This window comes from Rhinolophus sinicus, linkage group LG03 (assembly GCF_036562045.2).
Source record: "Rhinolophus sinicus isolate RSC01 linkage group LG03, ASM3656204v1, whole genome shotgun sequence".
Taxonomy (NCBI): Eukaryota; Metazoa; Chordata; class Mammalia; order Chiroptera; family Rhinolophidae; genus Rhinolophus; species Rhinolophus sinicus.
The window spans coordinates 69,219,942-69,242,239 of record NC_133753.1 but is presented as its reverse complement, the minus strand read 5'-3'; the positions used below and the strand labels follow the sequence as shown (position 1 = coordinate 69,242,239).

Here is a 22,298-nt window from a genome sequence, read left to right as displayed (position 1 = left end):
TTTTCATACCTTTCTAGACGACCCTAGACAAACATTCCATAGTCAGAGACATCAATTATTATGATCCTATTAGAGATATTAGCAGTTCTAAGCATGCATTAATACTAATTGTTGCAAGAAAACCAAATCAATATAATAAGTCCTCTTTCCAGGTATAAGCCACTTAACTGAAAGACTTAAATATATTAAGTGACTTAGATTATAAGCATATGATAACTTTTTCTTTATACTGATGCTGGTAATAACATTATGCCCCAAATCATGATTTATACCATTAGTGTCTATTCCTCACTGAATTATAGGTATGATTCTCAGTTCTAAAAATACTACTTGGATGGTCAGCATTTGTAAGTAATTCTGTTGTATTTTACTTTAAAGAAAGCTACAATATCTGATGCAAAAATATAAATATAATACATCTAGAGAGCTGCTCTTATATTCCAGTTAGTAAATAAAACATTTTTAACCAATGACATACCTTACATAGCTCATATACACCTTTATTAAGTAAATATTATTCAATTTGCATTCACTAAATGCTTATAAAAATCTTGTAAATACAGCATGATGTAATTAGCCCTGCTTGGCATATAGAAATATAACACACACACACACACACCTATAGTATAGACACATGTATATATATCTATATGTACTATAATCATATGCTTTACATAGTATATACTCAATGGAGGGAAATCCTTCCCATTTCTTCTTGTACCTTGTATCTCAAAAATAATTTTCCTCTTCCCCTCCAAACAATACTTGACGTCACTTAAAAACACTACTCGGCACCATACTGTAAATGCCACGTGGACAGGGTCTGTGATTGTCCTTTTACCACTGTGTCCCCGCTCCTTGCTCAGGACCTGGGTCTTGCAAGCCAGCTCAAAAAATATTTGCTAAATAAATGAACACTCCAATAATCATGCTGTTGCCTTTAAAATATATGAATTTTTTGGCAGTCCTAACATTCAGACTGGTAAAATATTTGAAAAGGGGAGGGCATACACTTTGTCATTACAATTTAAAATCATTCTAAGAGCAGTTTTAGACTAGAGATTAGTAAATCCTACAGAGCCATCTAAATAACTTCACAAATAAGCTGTGTAAGAGAAGATAGTTACCGGAAAGTGGGACTGACTTCAGCACAGAGATAAACTTCTGGATGAGTTGTGAAAGAAATCTTCTTTCTTGGTAGGCTCTAAAATGAGAGATAAAACATTGACCAAATTCTTTTTGAAAAATAATTATTTCAAAAGCAAAATTTTAATGAACAAGCCTTTCTTACACTGTTCAAATGTTCCATTTCTCTCTGAAATTGGGACTATAATTTGAAGACAAAGCTTCTTCTTTGTATAATACGTAAGCATAGCTCTCCATGAAGAAAAGAAGAGCCTCAGTACAGGCCCAATAAGCCACCTAAGAAAGCACCTTTTTCTTCTTACTGTAAAAGTTTTCACTTGTTTTAAAGGTCAGGACAAGAAAGGAGTTTTCAAAATTTCATTTATAGCCTGTCCTTCACATTAAAAACCCAATGTATAAGTATGTAGTTAAAAATGAGATGAACAATTTTATATTTTAATATGTTTAAAGTTTTAAATATAATAGAGTATTACAATGTCTAAAAATTAAATGTTCGTTTAAAAAAACAATTTTTTGCTCCTTACTAGTTTAAGATGCACTATGCACCAATTAATCAACAATCACCAGGTATTGGATAGCTGCAAATGATTATTCTAGTCCTGCTGGAAATTCAAAGGAGGGGAATGACTAAAACACATTTGAGATGACAAGTCATATAATATAAAGATAATTAGTAATACAAAAGAGCGTGTAATTAATAAAACTGGCTGACATTTATTGAGCATTTACTGTGCCAGGATTTGAGCTATGTTAAATACTTCACATGAATAATCTCATTTAATGTTGAGAATGGTTCTATGAAATAGGTACTGTTGTCCCAGTTTTAAACTGAGGCTCAAAGAAGTGAGGTAATTTACCCAAAGTCACAGCAACTGAATGTCAAACCTTGCTAAGTCTAATTGTAGAACAATACTCTAAGCAACTATACATAGTCTAACCATTACATAAACAGCTGGTGTTTCAATAAAAAATATACAGCTTGTTTTAGAAGTCACTGTGGCCTAAAGTAGTTGGTCTCGAAGTGTCTAGGAGGTTAACCTTTAATCAAGTGGAGTGGAGAGGGGAAAGGGAACTTAGGGAAGGAATATTTAAGAAATGATGAATAGCCCAGCGATTTGGGAGAGTCATACGAAACAGTTGGTGGTTTTTTCCGTTTGTTTTTTTTAAAGATTTTATTGGGGAAGGGGAACAGGACTTTATTGGGGAAGACTTTATTGGGGAACAGTGTGTACTTCTAGGACTTTTCCAAGTGAAGTTGTTGTCCTTTCAATCTTAGTTGTGGAGGGCGCAGCTCAGCTCCAGGTCCAGTTGCTATTGTTAGTTGCTGGGGGTGCAGCCTACCATCCCTTGCAGGAGTCGAACTGCAACCTTGTGGTTGAGAGGACACGTTCCAACCAACTGAGCCATTTGGGAGCTCAGCGGCAGCTCAGCTCAAGGTGCTGTGTTCAATCTTAGTTGCAGGGGGCACAGCCCACCATCCTTTGCAAGAGTCGAGGAGTCGAAGCAGCAACCTTGTGGTGAGAGCCCACGCTCCAACCAACTGAGCCATCTGGCCACACGGGAGCTGAGCGGCAGCTCACTGACTTCATTGTAGTTGCAGAGGGCACAGCTCGCTGGCCCATGGGGGAATCGAACCAGCAGCCCCATTGCCCAGAACTCGGGCTCTAATCAACTGAGACACCCGTCCGCTCCTAGTTGGTGGTTTTGAATGTCACTATAAGGAGTCTAGCATTTATCCTATGGGAATGAGGAAACCACTGAAACCTTGTGAGTAGGAATATGACGAATTATACATAATTTTCTACAAAGATGGCTAGTTAGGCTCATTGTGTAGGAAAGCTAGAAAGAACACCAAATAGGAATTTATTGTAGTGGTTTGGTCAAGACGCTGTAAAGGCCCGACAACAGCAGTGTGAATAGACAAGAAATGAGAGGGAGGACAACAGGACTGGCTGACTGGATATAGTCAGAGAATTAGAGTGTTGCAAGCCCAAATGGCTAAAAGAATTAAGAGAAACTGGGCACAAAGGTGAGCTTGGGAGGAAAAAACAATGACTATTTAATTAAGCCAAATTGGAGTTCATGGCAATGTGTCCAAATAGAAGTATACAGCAGAGAGTTACATGAAGACAGGAAAGCACAGAAGTCAGGATCAGAGAGATTTAGGGTTAAATCATACTGAGATAATAGGAAGAGAATTTTTAAAAAAGTAGTCAAATGATGCAAAGATATCATGTAATTAGTTCTAGTCAAAGGCTGCTGGTTGGAAAGATACCATGAATGAGATGAGACTAGAGTTGGAAATTAAAGAAGGGATATTCCTACTCTGACCCTAATAATCCTGCCCTTATAGCTCTCACTCCCTTATTCTCATGTATGGCATCCAGCTTTTCTTAGTTCCTCCCATTTTCAGTAACCACACGCGTAATTCCAACTTTCACTTCTTTTTGTCCTCAACTCTCTTTTCATGGTTTACATACCTCACTAGATAACCTCACCCATATTCATGGCTTCAGTTACTATCTATACATGAACAGACTACTCTCCTAAGTGGGGGAAAAAAATAAGACGGAGTCAAAAGAAGTTATCATAGGCCCAAGGGAAGTGAGTCCTGAGCATACACGCACGCACACACACATGGCGGGGGAGGGGGGGGAGAGACAGAGACAGAGAGATAGAGAGAGGTGTAAAGAAGTGGATGGAAAACAGCAATTAAAGGTGGAGCGAAAAAAAGATTACTGCTAGTACACTCATGGGATAAAAAAGGCAAGAGCAGTCAGACCAGTTAGCCTCAAAGAGGCAGAGAGAAACATACCTCTTAGAGTATGCAAATCCTTCCCATGTCCTACTAATAACACTCTGTTCAGTGAAATAGATGCTTGCTACCAGACATTTCCCAATTGATAATAATTACCATTAAAATAAGTCATAATCCTTACCTGCTTCTTTGATCCTTACACTTGATTTTTCTCCTTAGCATGGATAACCATCTAATATACTATATAATTCCGCTGCTTATCGCTATCTCCCCAACTAGAATGTAAGCTCCACAAGAGCAGGAATGACTCCATTTTGTTCTCTGCTTTCTCTCCTATACCTAGAATAGTACCTAGCAGAACAATAAACACTCAATATTTGTTGAAAGAATGAATGAATTATGGATGGACTGTATAAAGGTCACTGTTACGAGTGACGGAGTAAGAAAAAGAAAAGTTGAATTGATAGCTTGAAGATTGTGGAGAACATCTGTGACCCATCCGTGACAGACAGACTATGGACAAGAGGCAGGGAGAAGACCACTGATACACTTATCACTGTGGCAGAGAGAAGGGAAAGAAGAAAAAGGTGGTAAAAACACCTCTTAGACATTTATTTGTTTCAGCACTATGTAAAGGAAACAACAAACCAGTCAACATCATCTAAGATCCACACCCCAGCATAATAAACCAACATGGAACAAAGCTTTGGCAACATACTGTTCTCTTGCTTCTGGATCCATCTTTTCATCATTCTTTTTAATCAAGTTCCAGAATTTTCTTAGCTTAGGTGTCTTTTTTAATTCTAATTCCAATCGTGCCTGAAAGAGTAATGTGATATTAAATCATCAGTAACCTTGATCAACTATTAGCTACTTTTCTGATATATAGATACAACACAGAGCAATGGGATAAAACCTGAAAAGCAATATGACAAAATCTGAAAACTAAGAAACTAATAACTGTATTTTCAAAAACTGTTCAATTCTATCACTTGTTAATAGAAAAAAAAATAAGACAAAAGAAACTGCCTTTTCAAGATTTTAAGCTCAATTATTTAAATTCTTATTTCTAAAATTAAGGATTTCAAGTTGAAAATAATGAGATTTAACACTTATGAGCATAATGACTAAAGTTTGAAAAATGAGTCTGAAACAATTAACATAAAACAGATATCACAAATAAACAAGGTAATGTCCATATCACCATATTCTTTCTCATGGCCCTAAGCAGTTTTTAACTTATTATTAATTATTTCTTTGTGTCTGTTTTCATCCCCATTAACTGGTACTTATAAATGAGCTTGCGTATTGGAGTACCTGCAAAAACACCCACATGCAGGAAATAGAATCCTGAATAAAGTATTATACTGAAATTTGATAGTTTTACTTTACTTCCATAAGATCTGTTTGTTGTGAAAATCTGGCTTTGATGCCAGCATGTATTATCAATAAGGATTTGATGAAAAAAATGAAGTCGTTAATAATCAACATGATCCAGACCTTCTCCTATAGCTCTACGTATATTCCAATCACCGAAAATAAAAATTCAAGTCTGTATTGAGTCTCATCCAAAGACAAACACAAGAATAACCACATTTTGCTAAATTAACCCCCCTTCTCTATGAGCTCAATAGATATTACCTTATTTCACCTTACAATATTGAAATTAGGTGAAATATATTATTAGCTTGTATACAAAAACTGTAAAACTGAAAAACTACATCTATGATTAAGTTCATGCATAGTAAATAAGATAAATGTTTTTAAGCAAGAAAGGGGATTTTTAGCTACCATTTTATATGCATATTAAAGCTACACAGTCTAAAAACCACATTCCACTTATAACATATATACACGTAGTTTCTGAAATGAGATACTTACAGGCTGTAAGCCCATCCACATTGGGAGGGAGATAAGTTGCTGTACTTGACTTCGTATCAAGTCTACTTCCTGTTTAAAGCACGAAGAAAACAAGTTTATAAACACACCAGCATTTTAACTTTAATCTTCACATAAGGAGCATACTGCCTTTTTAAGTCCGGGGAGGGGAGCCATACCACCAAATCAATATTTGATATTTTGATATTAAGACATTCAATACTTTTTAAAAAAGATACAGTATCATTATTTGTAAATTCTATGTTTGGGAATTCAACTACTTGCAAAAACCGTACTTGTAACCCCAAACTCAATATTCCTGATGCTTTCAGTACCTCACAGTCAACACAGAGCAACAAAAAATGTGAGTGGTCCAAGTGCATTGCAAGCTATGCCTTCCTGTTCAGCTCTCCTACAAGCAAGTGTCCTTTACGCGGTCTACTTAGTGCTAACTTCTTGTTTTTGTGCTTTATGTTGGTGGTTTTGCTTTTTAACATGGTCCCCAAGCACAGGGCCGAAGTCTGTCTAGGCTTCCTGGGCTCAAGAAGGCTATGATGTGCCTTGTGGAGAAAATATGTTACATGAGGTTCGTTCAGATGTAAGTTGAAGCGCTGTTGGCTATGAGTTTAACATTAATGAATCAACAATACCTATCACATGAGGTGTCTCTAAACAGAAACACACATAAAACAAGGTTCTGTACGGATTGGCTGATGAAAGTGTTGTGACCAGAGGCTTGCTGAATGTAACCCTAGATCCTCCCTAGAAGCAGTGGTTCCGTTTTAGCTAATTCAGTGTTTGCAGCTACTTTACAGAACTACCTCAAATAACGAGAATTGACAGCAATTTATGTATTTAAAAACATACAGCATTTCAGTAAGTTAGCTTTTAAGTTAATTAAACCCGGCACCAAACTAATACTAATTAAATCTTGTTTCTGTTCAATTTTTGATAAGGAAGTACATCAATATATATTCGTATTTGTTTTGTTTAGTTTAATAAATGAGGTTTAACAGTGGCATCCAATGGGGGCATCATTTTTATGTCTTTACAAGATCCATGTGACCTAGTACATGAAAACGGGTAATAATCATCCATCTATCAACATTCAGTCTTTAGGATAAGAAAGAACCACATGCACTCTCCCGCAGGGGTCTAAATGCACTATCAATTCAGAAGCACTTAGCTTTAAATAAATAGGTATCTACTTTCAGATAACCACAGTAGGGAAGCACAAATAAAATATTAATTACTGTAAATGTTTAATTTTATCAGAAGATAAGCTTATGAAGGATGCACAATGTATCATATGCAACCCCAGAGATTTTCAAAGTGCATCCACAATTGCTCCTGATCAATCAACTCAAAACAACTCTCCCACTGAACTGCAGCCTGTGCATGAAGTTATGACTGAAGAGTAAGGAAACTATTTTTGTGTGGAACTTATGGCACAGATCTCGTTACTCAAAGTTCCTATTAACCAGACGCTTTGCTGCTCTACCTGAGAAAATTTCAGTTCTCTTTATTATTTTTCTTAGAGTCTATCTGAAAAACGGAGAGGCCAAGTCCAAATTTATTAAAAAGGCACACAGATCTTATACAAAAATGGTTTACTGAGAAGGGGCTAAAATTGAGCTGTTAGTATTATCCTCACTCCCCACTACTGTGAATGAAGAGTTGGCTACAGAGGTAATCTCATCTACTTCAACTTAAAAGAACAAGAAAACCTGAAAGTTCCCCCAAAAAATAAAATAACATTTACCAAACTATTGAAGCAGTGATCAAGAAAAAGCAGTAACACCGTCTGTTCATGGAGTGAAAATTCACCATCAGTTTCAGCCAATGCCGCTTTCAAGATACACTTAAAAAAGAATGGGAAGTGGTCTGGCTTCTTCTTAAAAGTCTGAAAAGACAAACAATAAAAATTCATCTTGAAATGGCTTGCTCACCTCTTTTTCTCCCTTAAACAAGCATGGGTACACTTTTTAGGAGTCTATTAACAAAAGCAAATAAGTACAGAAAGATTATTTGCTTACTTATATTAATGGTAGCGAGTCAAATATAGGTTTCTGGCAGGACTATGTGAGAGTTGCAGAAATCTTTGGTTAATAAAATAATGGCGTTAATGCCTTTATTTTTCATTCTGTGGATTATGCCTGTAATTAGCTCAGGCTTTGCTGTCTTATTAAAGGATCTGAAGCATTTTAAGTCTTCTGATTTAAACAAAAGAAACAACATGTTTAGCAAAAACTACAGTGCTCCCACTCGAATTAATCTCAAGGACAACCTCTCCTGTTGCAGAGTCCCTCTTTACTCTTCACATCTATGTCTTTAAAAAATATAAGTAATATAAATATATTCAAGCCTCTCTGACCTACCTCCCACGTAGTTTCTGCCACATCTCTCTTCTTTCATAGACAAGTGCTCCAAACGTGTGGTCTACACTAGTTGGTTTCAATCACTTCTCTAGAACAAGCTTCCACCCCCAGCACCTTCCTGAAGTTGTATGGCTGTCAAGTCCAATGGACTCTCACCAGCCCTCAATTCCTTTTGAATGTGCTGAAGGCTCCTCGTCCCTTGTCACTTATATGGCAGTGCTCCTACAGTTCTAGCCTCATTTTTCTTGCATCTTTCCCATTACTTCAACTACCACCTGCTGATGATTTCAAATACAAATCCAGACTTCTCTCCTTAGCTGTAACCCTTAGATTCCTCTGTCTACTAGACAATTTCATCTACATATTCCAAAGGTAATTTAAACTCAGTAAATCCAAAATTCAAATCAACAATTTTGTACCCTCCAAAGTATTTCTCAATCCTTTTACCCATCTTGGTAAATGGCACCATCATTGTTTTTTATTCAGTTGCCTGAGCCAGGAAGGTTATTGAAAATAATACTCTTCTCTAATATTACTTCAATTATCAAATCTAATCAATTCTACTTTCTAAATCTATGTGTAACCACTTCTCTTAATCTGTATTGTCATTTCTCTATTTCAAGCCCTAATCACCAAAGTGGTCTTCATAACATGCAAACTGATCAGGCCATTCTCTGGCTCAAAAGACTTTCCCTCTCCCTTCCTACAGCAGTTTGAAGCAATATCAAGAAATCCTTACGGTCTCTCAGTAAGACACAATGCCCACGGGCTCTATTCTGCCATAAAATGGTAGTCACTTAATGAATTTGAGAAGTGACCATCATTTTATCTCAACGAGTCTAACACCTTTTCACTTTGGAAACCATCCACTTAAAACAGACGACAAGCATCCATGCCTATCATCAAAGTATGACTGAAAGGGAAGAAACTCTTGATGAACTGACCACTTTATGATGACCAAAGAAAACCTAGATTTTGGACCTCTACTAACCAAGTCTCTATTACACAAAGCACAAACAGAAAATGTCAGTCTACTAGAAATTTCAAAAAGGGAAAACAGATCCTAAATCAGAGACAAAGATAAAACTTAAATTACAATATAAAAACTTGTCCTGACTGTGGAAACACCACTTTATTCATGTACAACTACAAATACATACTCCTAGTTGTGAAACAAGGAACTAAAAACATTATCTGATTTGAGCATTATCTAATTAATATAAATTTCACTTTGTCTGATATAAAAGTCTTTATAATCCATGACATTATTTGTTTCAAGCACAAAATAGAAACATAACTCCCCGTTCTTAATTTTTCAATTAACAGTACATTCATTTGAAGTATTGAAACCGAAAGAAATTTAATATTATTTTTCATATATCTATTCTTTTTCTCAATATTTACTTTATATTGGAGAAGTTCTGTTCTAAAAGCATTATTTATTACCAGTAAAAAGTTCTGCTACTTTATAATAGCTCATGTGAGCACAGTATGAAAGCTATGAAGTAATTAAATCTGTTACCTCCCATGCAGGGACATTTTCTCTGAACTTCTCATTCACCATACAACAGATTGACATTAAATAGGCCTTGCTGGACACTTCTGGAGAATAATTCATCCACAGGTAATTTTCAAGGTACTGGCTGTGAAGAGTGAAAAGGCAGAGAATATCTCATTAGTCACTACCAATTGTAATATGGCATTCACCTGAAAAAAAACATAGTTATTTACAACTTTCTGAAAACATTTTGAATATCTGTATTCATAATTTGAGAATCCTTCACAAATTTACCTGTAATCTAGGTCACTGCTACCTACTACAAATTTATGTGTAACAAATGCTGCTTTGGAGAATGAGACTCATACATTTCAAAGGTTACTGACATGTGTAATTATCACCATCAGAACACTTGATGTTCCCTTATCTACGGCACTTCCTGGAGTAAAAAAAGAATATCTGACAAATATCAGCTCTAAAACAAAATGATATATGATGGGTAGTTTCACAGATAAATGTATCTGAGAAATGAACACTAGCTCATATCAGGACCAAATGACTTCCAAAGACTAAGCAAGAGACCTCACAATTAAAAAGAGGCTTTGTAATACTTAACTTACAAGGTATTCAACATAAGTCAGTTTTCAAGATAACTGGCCTTTCCTCCTCAGGATGCCAAAATTCTTATTTTAATACCTTGGTGAAAATATTCCTAACCAAATTACATATTTCTGATTTCCAAAACAAAACAGCCATTTCTTATCATTCAGGGTAGTAATAAGCTTCAACTGCTATATGGGGCTGTACCTTTAGGCACTAATGAAAAAAAGCAGGACTTTTTGTTCCTACTTTAAATCACTCCACATGCATAACTTTTTAATCACTTACACACGTGTGTGCACGCACACACACACACATATAGTTAAGCAGTTTAGATTGTGTAATGTGCTATAATTTTTCTACTTCCTCTTATGTTTCAAAGGTCTGCTCACATTGGTATTTCCATGGGTCTATCTTTAGTAATCCTTGCTTAATTTGCAAGAACCTAAGAAACTAAGTAGTATTTTACCCAAAATAATGGTGAAAAGACTTCAAGTTAGAGACCAGAGTGCTCGTTCATAAATAAAATGCATAAAGATTCATTTCATTCCTTTCTTACAAGTTTAAATTCCTTTTTCCTGAATTATGTCCTTCAGAACTTCTATTAGCAATAGTCTGTTAGTGTTAACCTGTCTGAAATAGCTTTATTTCATGACAGTTTAGCTGGTCATAGAATTTTTCCTCAGTTGATAGTTATTTTTTTTCCTGTGTTAGTCTCATTATTTTCTCTATTATTACAACTGAGAAGTCTACAATCAATCTATTTGTCTTTCTTCCTCTGAGTAATGTCTTTTTCTCCATCACATTTTAAGATCTTCATTCTGTTGTTCTGCAGTTGCTCTGTTCAAAATTTGCATTCTTACACAGAAATTACATAAAAGTTCCTGAAAGGTAACACCCCACTTTTTCAGTTATTAAAAACGGCTCACTGTCAGGGGTACCTTCCATCTGTTCTGCTCCTTGCTCTCTTGGTCCCTACAATGCTCTTGGTATTTGATGTTTGCCAGAATCGTCGATTTCTGGTTTTATCCTAATTGTGCATCCACATCCTCTTGGTTTTTTTCTGTCTTCTTGAAAGACAGCAAGATATGATGGAAAAGGCATATTAATCTAAGGGCCAGAGGGGTCCACTTTCTAGCCTCAGTATTCTCCTCTACAAAATAACAGGGGTTATTTAGAGGACTAAAGGAGATCAAGTATTCAGTAACAATACCATTTGTAGGAAAAAGTAGGTACTCAATTTACTGGTTAATTCATAACTATGAACTTTAACATCTCTCTGTAAAAATGATAAGAACACCTACTTTATGCCATTTTTTTGTGAGGATCAAACCAGTGTGTGGGGGAGTAACAGTTGTTAACACACAGACTCTGACCTCTCATGCCCTCTAGACATCAAGGTAGTGAGAAGAGGCAGAAAAATGAGCTTTGGCATCAGACGCTGGCATTCCAGCTCTGCCAGTTACTTAAGTGCATCATCTTCAACAACTTAATCTCTTTGAGCTCAGTTTCTTCCTTCACTATAATATAATAGTGACTTTGCAGGGTTGTTGTAAGTGTTCTGTATATAAAATGTTTAACACTGTGCCCAGCACAAGGCAAGTATTCAATAAATGGGAAATGTTATGATCATCAACAACCCTGGCTTTTATTTCCAGCCTACTGGCCACAGCTGGTTGTCATCTAATCGAATCTACCTTCATAATCTAAAAATTATACATTCTCTTTTGTCTGAAATATTTTTAAGTAGCTAGGTCAGAACAAGGCTGCCTTGGTAGTAACAACTTAGCCTGGAAGGAAACAATGGCTTAGAATGCACTCCAATTTACTCCCAGTGATTCCTAGAGAAACCAAGTAAGAGTTCAGAAATTGCTCAGCACACACTGTACAAGTATTAACTAGTGAGAAACAACTCAAAATACAAGTTATACTGACAATGGAGCATCATCTTTGAAAACAAAAGCTATCATACACATATTCCAAAATAAGCAAACCATGAAGACATGAATCTTCAAAAACAGAATTATTTTCTTAACCACTCACAGTAATGTACAGAAAATTTAGCTAAAAGTTAGATCATGTTGTCATCTTTAACTTCATCAAAGTATCACCTTTTAACTCACCTAAATTCCAAGAGCATTATCTTTCTGATGGCAAACCTAAAAATATAAGAATAAAAATATTTAAATAGAGAATATAAACATTTTTGAGTTATTAATGCCGATGTAATTTGGAATTTTGTTTTAATATCAATTCATATATCAGAATAATCAATATGCACTAATGAAAGCTAATTTGCTTTTATATTTTTTGATTTGTTTTGTTTCAGGGTAATTTATTTTATGTTTAAAAACTGCCTAAGAATAGTAACAAATCTTAACGTACCCGTATAACAACACAATCAGCACTACAACATACTAGCACTACAACACACTACAACATACAGCACTATAACACACAGATTCATAAGCCAAATAATTTTAACCAAAACACAAATGTTCATTAATATTCACAAAATTGGAATGCAACTGCCAAAAGCTAGCCTATCTCAATTTTTTAAACACAGACCAACATTCTTTCATTTAATATACAAACAGAAATATTCTGAAGTCATGCCCTCCTATAAGCACAAGTATCTATATCACAAACTTGGGAATCAGACTTTTCACATGCTTTGTTGTCTTAACATTAAGTCTAAAATATTACAAAATTGAGGAGGGAATATCAGATATCTCTCTTTATGATATCTTTTTTTTCAAATAGAAGTATTTTTGTATATGAATAAACGATGCCGTAGCTACAGAGTATCTCTCCAAAGGCAGATCAAATGTCCACTAATTTAGTTTTATCATTTTGTGTATTAGAAATAAAGCACCAGAACAATGCCACTGGAAAATATAACCTCTAGCTTTAAAAGTTAAATGCGTATGCATTATGAATTTATTATACTCTAAGAGACCATTATCCTGTCAAAGTCTTCTTTCACTGATTTCTGATCTCTTAAATAGTTTTGCTGAGCAAGCAATGTCATAGAACTTTAGTGAGAAAGAAATGATGTTTTTTTTTTTTCCTGTGCAAAAGCACAAAGACAGAACATTACCAAGGAACTGGCTTCTACAGCCAGCCAGTCCACTGAGAGGAAACATAAAAATATGTTAAGACAAGCTTGCCAGATTTGATAATGGTAAGGATAGCAAATACGAATCATGTGTGTAATATCCCACACATTACAGGGGTGAATGGGCAATATGATATTTTAAGGTCTATCTAATTTGAGATCCTAGAAATGATCATTTATACCATAAAAATGTTAAGAACTGATAGATTTAATTCCCAGATGCCTCCTAGGGAAATAGGGTTGATGTGCAAAAAATGTATATTACAAGAACCTTAATGTATAACATTAAGAGCACCTTAGGGCTATACACTGCCTATTTTGATGGGGTACAAACAAGTTAATAAATCTTACATCAAGCCATTCCCCAATAATGAAGATGCTGTAAGCATACAACTCAGCAACACAGCTTCCACAGGCACTAGTCTAAAAACTGGTCATTTAAAATCTTAAACATGCACTACATTTTATGTGTTATAGAAGTGCATTTAACTTTTTGTACTTTGAGTTTTGGGGCAGAATGTAAGCATTTCACTTTTATTCAATTATTCAAAACTGTGTACAAGAAAAAGGCTGTTAAGTGTGCCATGATAAATCTAAATGAGCCCAGCCAATGACAGTTATACCTCTTTCAGCAATTAAAAATAACTTAGCCAAGTCTGTATAGCTTAAAAAACATTGGCAGCTTTTAGTTATTAGTTATATAAAACTGTCTCCAAGAAATATAAAAACAAAGGTTTAAAGACAAAACGAAAACAAAAACACAAGTGCAACTACTATTCACTGCAGTGAAAGCCTGTTCTGAAAAGCAGCATAGAATTAGTTCAGAAGATTCAAGATAATTTTCTGATTGGTATATCCTTAACACACAAGAAAAAAGGATCTTAGAATTTATCTACCCACTCATCGTTACTTAAGTTTCCTCGGGTGATTTCATTCATACCCACCCTCAGATCAACAAGTCACATGTTATGTAGCTACTCAAATGTCCTGATCATTCAATCCAAAATAGCAGACTTTGTCACTATATTGTAACCACACTTTATCTTAATTCATAGCACTTAATACCTGCTGATATTACATGTCTGTATATTTTTTGTATCTAGACAAGAACTAGAAGGTAAGCTCCATGAGTAAAGACTTTACTCTGCCAGTAGGCTCAACCCAGTTCTCTTTTCTCACCTCCACAGATACCCAACTGCTTATTCTACATTTCCATCTGCTCGGCTCTTGAGCAGCTAAAGTGAACTAATGATCTACATTCAATTCCACCCCCAACAACAACAGAAAGAGTCAGTAACAACACCATTGATTACCTAACAATGTGAGCCAAAAACTTCAGTGTCTTGATTCCTCTTCCCTTTTCCTCATTCACCACATCCAACCACCCACCACTTCTCTTCACTTCTATCTCTCTCAAAGTGGCAACTCTCTCCAACTTGCCAACCTAGTCCAAGCCATTATCATCTTGAACTTGACTACTATAATACAAAATTAACTAATTTCTGTCTTGTCACCTCCAAATTATTTTTAAAAAAATGTCACAATCATGCTTACAACTCTTCACCGGCTTCCCATAGATCTTCAAATTAAAAAAGATAAATCCTTAACATGGTGGCCCTGCCTACTTCTACCGGCTCACTGATCATTAAAACAAAACAACTAGACTCTTGTTTTGACACTGCCATGGATTTGCCTTCACAATATTTAGTAAAATTTACCTCCTAAGACTCAAACACATGAAAAATATCAAGTCTGAGATTTTTATAAGGTCTGTGACATTCAAAACATAAATGCTTCTATTTCATATTAAAACATTTAGTTAATTATCCTTTTAAAATATACACGGGGCATATATATCTACAGGTGCAGACATAGAAATAAGCGCAAGGCATACTGTTTGAAAATAAAGGCATTATGCAGAATGGTATGTAGAGTATAAACTCTTTCCTATTTAAAAAAAAAAATCTCAGGTGAGTAGTGGCACAGGACTGAAATAGAAATGTACATAAATAAATAAACCGAGGGTTAAGCGATAGGAAAGATTTATTAAAACTTAACCCATTCTGTATATTTTTCAAGATAATTTTTATTTTACATATATACTTATACATTACGTATAAAATACATATTTTATTATTTTGTACTTAATTATAATTTTTCACTTTTATAATATTTAAAAAATGTTTTAAAAAGATTTATCAGCAAATGATAAATTGCATTAATTAACTTGAAATTTAAAAATCTCTGTATTTACTCCCCCCTACATTCCTTCCAAACAAAATAAACCCTAATGGAGTTAATCCCTCTATTCTGAGCCAAGAATTAGAAAACAAAGAAATATCTTATGACTCTTCTGCAGCTGGATATAAAGACTTTCTAGTCACCATCTCTCCTGATGAACAAATAAAAAAGAAGAAAATTCTGCTATGATCACATTTGGTTTAGAAGTTCAGAAGCGATCCACGTTAGTCCCAATTAATCCCTACGTATGAAAATTAAAGTCATTCCTACCTTGATTTGACAATCTCTTTTTCATATATATCTTCAATGACCTATAATTAAAAATATGTTTAATATCTCAAAAAAAATATTTTCAGACCCTATATTGGTAGTTTTCAATTACTGAGATTACACACACAAAAAAAGTAATTTGGTTTAGGAAAGCTATCAAACATTACTGCTATTGAAATAACATTAAGGGATTTTTCTTAATCCCATTTACAGTCCTTAAAATGGGAAATAACAGAAAGCAAAGTAGTGGAAAAAGATAAACAATAAACTATAGCTATATAAAAACTACAGTCCTAGAAAGAATCATTAAAATGATGTGTCTGTATTATTTCTAGGGAAAATAAAAGCTCATAAGATCAGGAAAATTGTAAAACCTTGTTGAATTAGTTCTTAAAACAGAAATACAAAATGTGTGCCTATTCAAAAAGTACGTTGCAAACCAAAAATACTTACCTTTATATCAAAAGGTGATTTTTTTTTGATATGGGGAGCCCAGTATTTACACGCTAACTGCAAAAGAAAACAGTATAAGCAGTAAGTCACAGATTCTAATTAAAAGAACAAAAAGACTGAGATCATTCAGTGACAGCTGTTTCTTAACAGGGCAGTACATGCATTGGGAAGCAGAGTAATTCTAGCTTCTAAGGGGATTTATATGGGTCTGCAGGCCAGGTCACACCCTTCGCCCCAACTCAATAAATGCCACTGATACCCTGCACTGCACCCTGCTATTGTGATTTAAAAATAATAATAAATTTAAAAATGTTACATACTTTTTAAACCACCACTAGGGAAACAACAGAGCAAAGTGAATAACCACAGTCAACCATCTTCAGCATAGAGATAAGGAAAGCCAGGTCTAGAAAGATTAGGTGAGCTGCCCAAGACTGCAATTCGGTAAGGATTGAGCCAGTATTAAAATACAGAATCAAAATCTTCAGGAACATTGATTTGTAAAACAAATCTTTAAACAATTGGTACACACGCATACACACCTAAACAACCTAACAAACTGTAGTCTATCAGTGGGTTATTACAGAGAACACGAGCTAGTATGTTATATTTCAGCAGATTAGGTTTTACCTGGAAATTGTGAATTTTAAAAACATATACACAATGTCTCCAGATACTTAGCTGGATTATACAATATTCAAGAAACAACATGGTCTTATTGATATATTTTTTAAAAAGAACCAAAGCTACAATCTCCTGAAAAATAGAAAACTCTGGCAATCACAAAGACTCAATATATTTATAAAACGGTTAATCTGCACAATGTCTGTCATATTGGAGGCACTCAAATAATAGCTGATGGATGCACACACGGACACATGGATGAATGGAGGAATTAAGTAAAATCTGACATGTTACCTCTTCTACGTATGAGGCTTTCTTCAACCCTACTTGATGATAATTGAATCTTCCTTCCCTTCATTTTGTAAGTAACTCTATTATAGTCTTATCTTTCTGTATTATTAATCATTTGATTGCTCATCTATCTTTCCTGCCCGCCTAATTGAAACACAAGAGATGGGACCTACGTTTTCTTTGCTACCAAAGCCAAGTATCACGGCCAACACACTTAAAGAGCCTCCCTAGCAGTGGTCAGGACGTTGATCCTGAGGAAGTCGCCAAAGCATTACAGCAATGTCCCACTCACATGACACTGTCCCAAATTACCGATCACCCTCCAACCCAAAAGAAAACACTCATTTCACCCTCAATGATTCTGCGGTATCCTCATTTCCTCATTTTGCTCCCTATGGGCCATCACACAAACTCTGCCATCTTTTCCTTATATCATTTCCTTATTCCCTTAAGAGACCTGAATCTGATCTAACTTCATGGATTCAGCAACTTCCAAATAAATACGTAAATCCTGTCTTCTGATCCCAACTGCTTACTATACATCTCTACTTCATTAAAGGTCTAGCAAACATTTATTAGGCATCTATTATGTCACTTTTTTCCGAGTTTCTCCTTTTCCTTGGGTTCTAACCTGTGACCTCACACACCTGTACCTCCAGGAACACACTGCCCTCCTCCATACTCCCTAGTCTCATGTAAAATAGAAACTCCTCCCATTCTCCGCTTTAGTATAGCTATGAAAGCATCAATTGTTCAAAATAAATTTTACTGAAAGACAAAAAGGAAATAAAAACAGTTGAATAAAAATGTGAGGTCACAAGTTTCAGATATCTTAAAACTTAATTTTAACCTCTACATCTCATTCTCTCAATAATAATTAAAAAGCACCTTAACTGGTCAGGTGTGCCAGGTGCTGAGGCAGAAGAGGTGGGGATCAGAGGAGGACCAACTAAATCCAAGACACCCCCTCTATCTACAAAACCAATTTCCCCACCTTCTTATTTATGTTTCAAAGTCCATCTCAAATGGCACTTTGCAATGAGAAGATTCTTTCTGGAAAGTCTTTCCTTACACAACGTAATCATTTTAAACTCTGCTCTCAAAGCATTTCCCTCACGTTGCTATTGTGACATTTATCATACTGCACTCTGATCAGAGTTCTTTAAGTCTCTTAAAGATTCCTTCCATAGACTGTGAACTCCTGAAGACAAGATCGCATTTTATTCATCTTTGCAGCCCAGGGTAACCAAAAACAGTATCTGGCAAATATTAGGTATTAATGTTAGCTATCATGAAGCAAGATTTCTGAGAACGTTCATTCCTCCCACTATATCTTAATGCCCTGGTATGTTTATTCATTAATTCACTATTCATTCTTCCAGCAAATACTCATCACACAGTACAATGCTAGGTGCTGGAAGTACATGGGAATAAAGGAGAGACAGTCTCAAGCCTCAGCTTTCACAATTCAAAGCAGGATACAATACATATTATCTGTTTACAAACATTCTCTAGGACATCTCAGTCAATCCTACAGTTTTAAATATCACCTTGGGTCAACAACTCCCAAATTTATATTCAAACCCAGATCTTGCCAAGGAGCTCTAGACTCATACGTTCAGCTGCCTTCTCAACATTTTCAACTGAATGTCTGCTAGGCATCTTGCACTTAACATGGCCAAAACAAAAGTCCTGACCTTCCCCACTAAACCTTCTCCTTTCCCAGTCTTCCCTGTCTCAGTAAATGTCCAGCTCATGTACCGAGTTGGTCAAGCTATGTTCGATTTGTCTCTTCCTCCACCCCTCCACAATCAATTATCAAGTCCCACTGCCTCTAGTTTCAGAATATACGGTATCAGTCTACTTCAGTTTTTAAAAGTAGAAGCCACCATCATCTCTTACCTGGACTAAATGGACTATTACTACTTTTGCTCTCCCACCCCCATTCAATTGCCACACATTAGCCACACGATCTTTCTAAAATATTATTCACCGGATTGCAATTGAAATCTACTGTATTTAGAATAAAATCCAAACTTCTAACTTCAGCCTCCAAAACCATATGTGATCTGGTCCCTACATACTCTCTGTCCTCTTTGCATACCATTCTCCCTGTTACTTGTGGTTGCCATCCTGGCCTCTTTATGTTCACACCATAAGGCATTTGTACTTGCTACTCCCTGGACTTTGTTCCGATCTTCCCAAAACCGGCACCTTTTTTTGCATTTAGGTCTTAGCTCAAATGTCACCTGGGAGACGACTTTCCTGTCTTTCACGCACCCCACCCAGTCACTATAACAACCCCGTTTCATTTTCCTGATAGCACTTTATCACTGTCGGAAACTATACTGTTTGTCTGGTTCATCCCTGTAAAATATAAGCTCCAAGAGAGAAGGAAACTAATGATTTTTACTGCAAAAATGCAGGTATATGGGGGAAAAGAAGATCTAATCTAGTTTAAATTGTAATTTAAAAGTAATCAAGAATGACGGTGAATTAACCATAAAACGGAAGGGGGAGGGGAAATGAAGCAGAGAGAACAACGTCGAAAGGCCAGGAGCTGAACCATAGCATGACACATTCAAATAAATGAAGTTCAGTATGGCTAAAACACAGAGATAGAGAGGGAAAGAGAGAGGAAACTGGATACAAGTGCAGACTAGGTCACAAAACACTCTGAAGGATGCTGGTCATTGTCTGAAGATCAATTAGAACTCTAAACATTTGAAGAAGGTAAGTGATAAGAGCAGATTTGCATCGGTGTAAAATCACTCCGACAGCAACATGAAGAATGGGCCAGAGGAGAGCACGAGTTCAGACCAGAATACAGGTAAGGATGGGTCGATCCGGGCAGCATCAGTGGTAACCTAGCTGAAGGTACAGAGGTGTGGAGAAGCAGAAAGACTGACGACATTATTTAGAATGCAGAAATGGGAGGGTTATGGGAAAATGAGGACACAAAATGACTCTGAAGCTTCTGTCGTGGCAATCCTCTGAGACAGGAACCAGAGAAGAAAGAAACAGGTGGGGCAATTAACTTCTGCATTGAGTTACCTGCACTCTTATCCAAGACCCAACGCAACCAATAAAGATTAGGAACACTGCTGAGGGCTACAGGATTGTGCTTCCCTATTCAAAGCCGACCGCGCGCGGTTCACAAGGCAATACGGTAACCAGGTTCTAAATGAGCGCTCTCGGAGCACAGAAATGCCCTCTTCATAGAGGCATCTACGGGGAGCAGGTGTCTCGTTACACTGCTGTTACTACGCTCAGCAATCTAGGTTACTAGAGAAAGCGTATCCCTCTCTCACGCTTCAGTTCGGGATCAGCTCTGTACGAAACGTCCTTGCCAGTCCAAGGCAGGCTGGGATGTTCCTTCTAGCAGTGCAGCGCCCTATGGACCAACACAGCAGCGCTCGCACACTAGCTCCCTTTTTATGTGTCCGTCTTCCCTGCGACGTGAACTCCTCGGGGCAGGACGGCCTCTTTCCCCGTGGCATCCCCAGCACCTAGCACAGCGCCTGACACACGGCACAGACTCGGCAAAAAGACTTGGGTGACTTGATAAACTAATGCCTCCGAAGTGCTCCCAGTCCCACGGAAAATGCCACCCCCAGGCGTCGGGGCCTGGACGTCCTCAGCCACACACACCCACACACACACACACACACACACACACACACGCACACACACGCGCGCGCCGAATCGCACCTGGGTAACGAACTCCGCGTTGATCTGGGACACCGTAGGGGCCACGATTTTCTTGGGCTGAGCAGGGGCCGCCATGGCAGCACCGTCCCTCCGCTCCAGTGGAAAAGAAAGGGCCGCTCCGAGCAGCGGTGAACCCGGAGCAGTTCCTCTATGGGGCGGCTGCGGCGGCCTCCCCCCGCGACGCTAGAATCCGCGCCGGTCCGGGGAGCCTCAGCCTTCACAGTCCCACAAGAAACGCGTCCAGCAGCCCGGACATTCCCCCGGAAGCGGCCCGGAAAAGGGCCGGAAGTCTCTGCAGGCGCTGGCTCTGCGCTAGAGAGGCGAGGGCTTCGACCTCCGCCGCACGCTCCACCTAACGGCAATTTCAGAGAAAACACCCAGCCAGCCGGACTGAGGTCGCGGACAGGAGCCCAGTAAAGTCGTGTTCGCTGAAGGTTTCTTGCGGTAGGGTCGAGAGACGGAGGAGTGAGAACCGGAGATCTAGTTTCTTTGGATCCGAAAAAGAAGCGGAAGTGAAAAAGAAAACAAACAGACCGAGCATGAGGGATTTGGTTTTAACAGATTCCTGGAGATAACAATTGACATAACGAGCCGCACAAGTTTAGAGTGTAAAGTTGGATTCGTTTTCACATACTCATACATCTGTGAAACCATAACCAAAGTCATGATAATAACTATAGCCAATGCCCCTAAAGGTCTCCTCGTGCTTTTTTGCAATCTATGCCTATCCCCCTTCCTAACCATTTATTCTCAGGTGATCATGGTCTGCTTTTTGTCTATAAACGTAAACTATAAACTAGTTAACTTTTTACAGAATTTTATACAAATGTGTAGTATAATACAGTATGTACTTTTTTCTTTCTTCTTTCACTCAACATAATGATTTTGAGGTTCATCCATGTTGATGCATGTATTAGTAATTCATTCCTTTTTATTGCCAAATAGTATACTATTTATGGGTATAGCATAGTTTGTTAACCTACTCATCTGTGGATGAACAATCTGTGGGTTATTTCCAGTTTTTTTTACTATTACAAATAAAGCTTCTATGAGCATTTGTGTATATATATCTTAATATAAACATACATTTTTCTTTCTCTTAAGTAAATACCTAGGAGTGAAATGGCTGGGTCATATGGTAGGTGTACGAGTATATTTAACTTTTGAAGAAACTGCCAGTTTTCCAAAGTAGTTGTGCCATTTTACATTCATAACAGCAGCCTGTGAGAGTTCCAGTTCTTCTACTTCCTCATCAACACTTTGTATGGTTAGTCTTTTTATTTTAGCCACTTTAAGTTATGTGTTATATCTCACGGTGACTTTAATTTGTAT

The 22,298-nt window shown here is 36.9% G+C and overlaps 1 protein-coding gene across 1 annotated transcript in view; it reads right to left on the bottom strand.

The window, feature by feature from the left end:
- Window positions 1–21,234, bottom strand: part of AQR (aquarius intron-binding spliceosomal factor) — an 87,481-nt gene extending 66,247 nt beyond the window's left edge. The window contains exons 1-9 of the mRNA XM_019725550.2: window positions 20,967–21,234; window positions 16,341–16,397; window positions 15,888–15,928; window positions 12,382–12,417; window positions 9,683–9,803; window positions 7,545–7,685; window positions 5,786–5,854; window positions 4,623–4,723; window positions 1,128–1,204 (exon numbers count right to left, since the gene is read on the bottom strand). Of these exons, the coding sequence (XP_019581109.2) occupies window positions 1,128–1,204; window positions 4,623–4,723; window positions 5,786–5,854; window positions 7,545–7,685; window positions 9,683–9,803; window positions 12,382–12,417; window positions 15,888–15,928; window positions 16,341–16,397; window positions 20,967–21,041 (718 nt within the window). The 5' untranslated portion in view covers window positions 21,042–21,234. The remainder of the gene's footprint in view (window positions 1–1,127; window positions 1,205–4,622; window positions 4,724–5,785; window positions 5,855–7,544; window positions 7,686–9,682; window positions 9,804–12,381; window positions 12,418–15,887; window positions 15,929–16,340; window positions 16,398–20,966) is intronic.
- Between the last annotated feature and the right edge of the window lie 1,064 nt (window positions 21,235–22,298).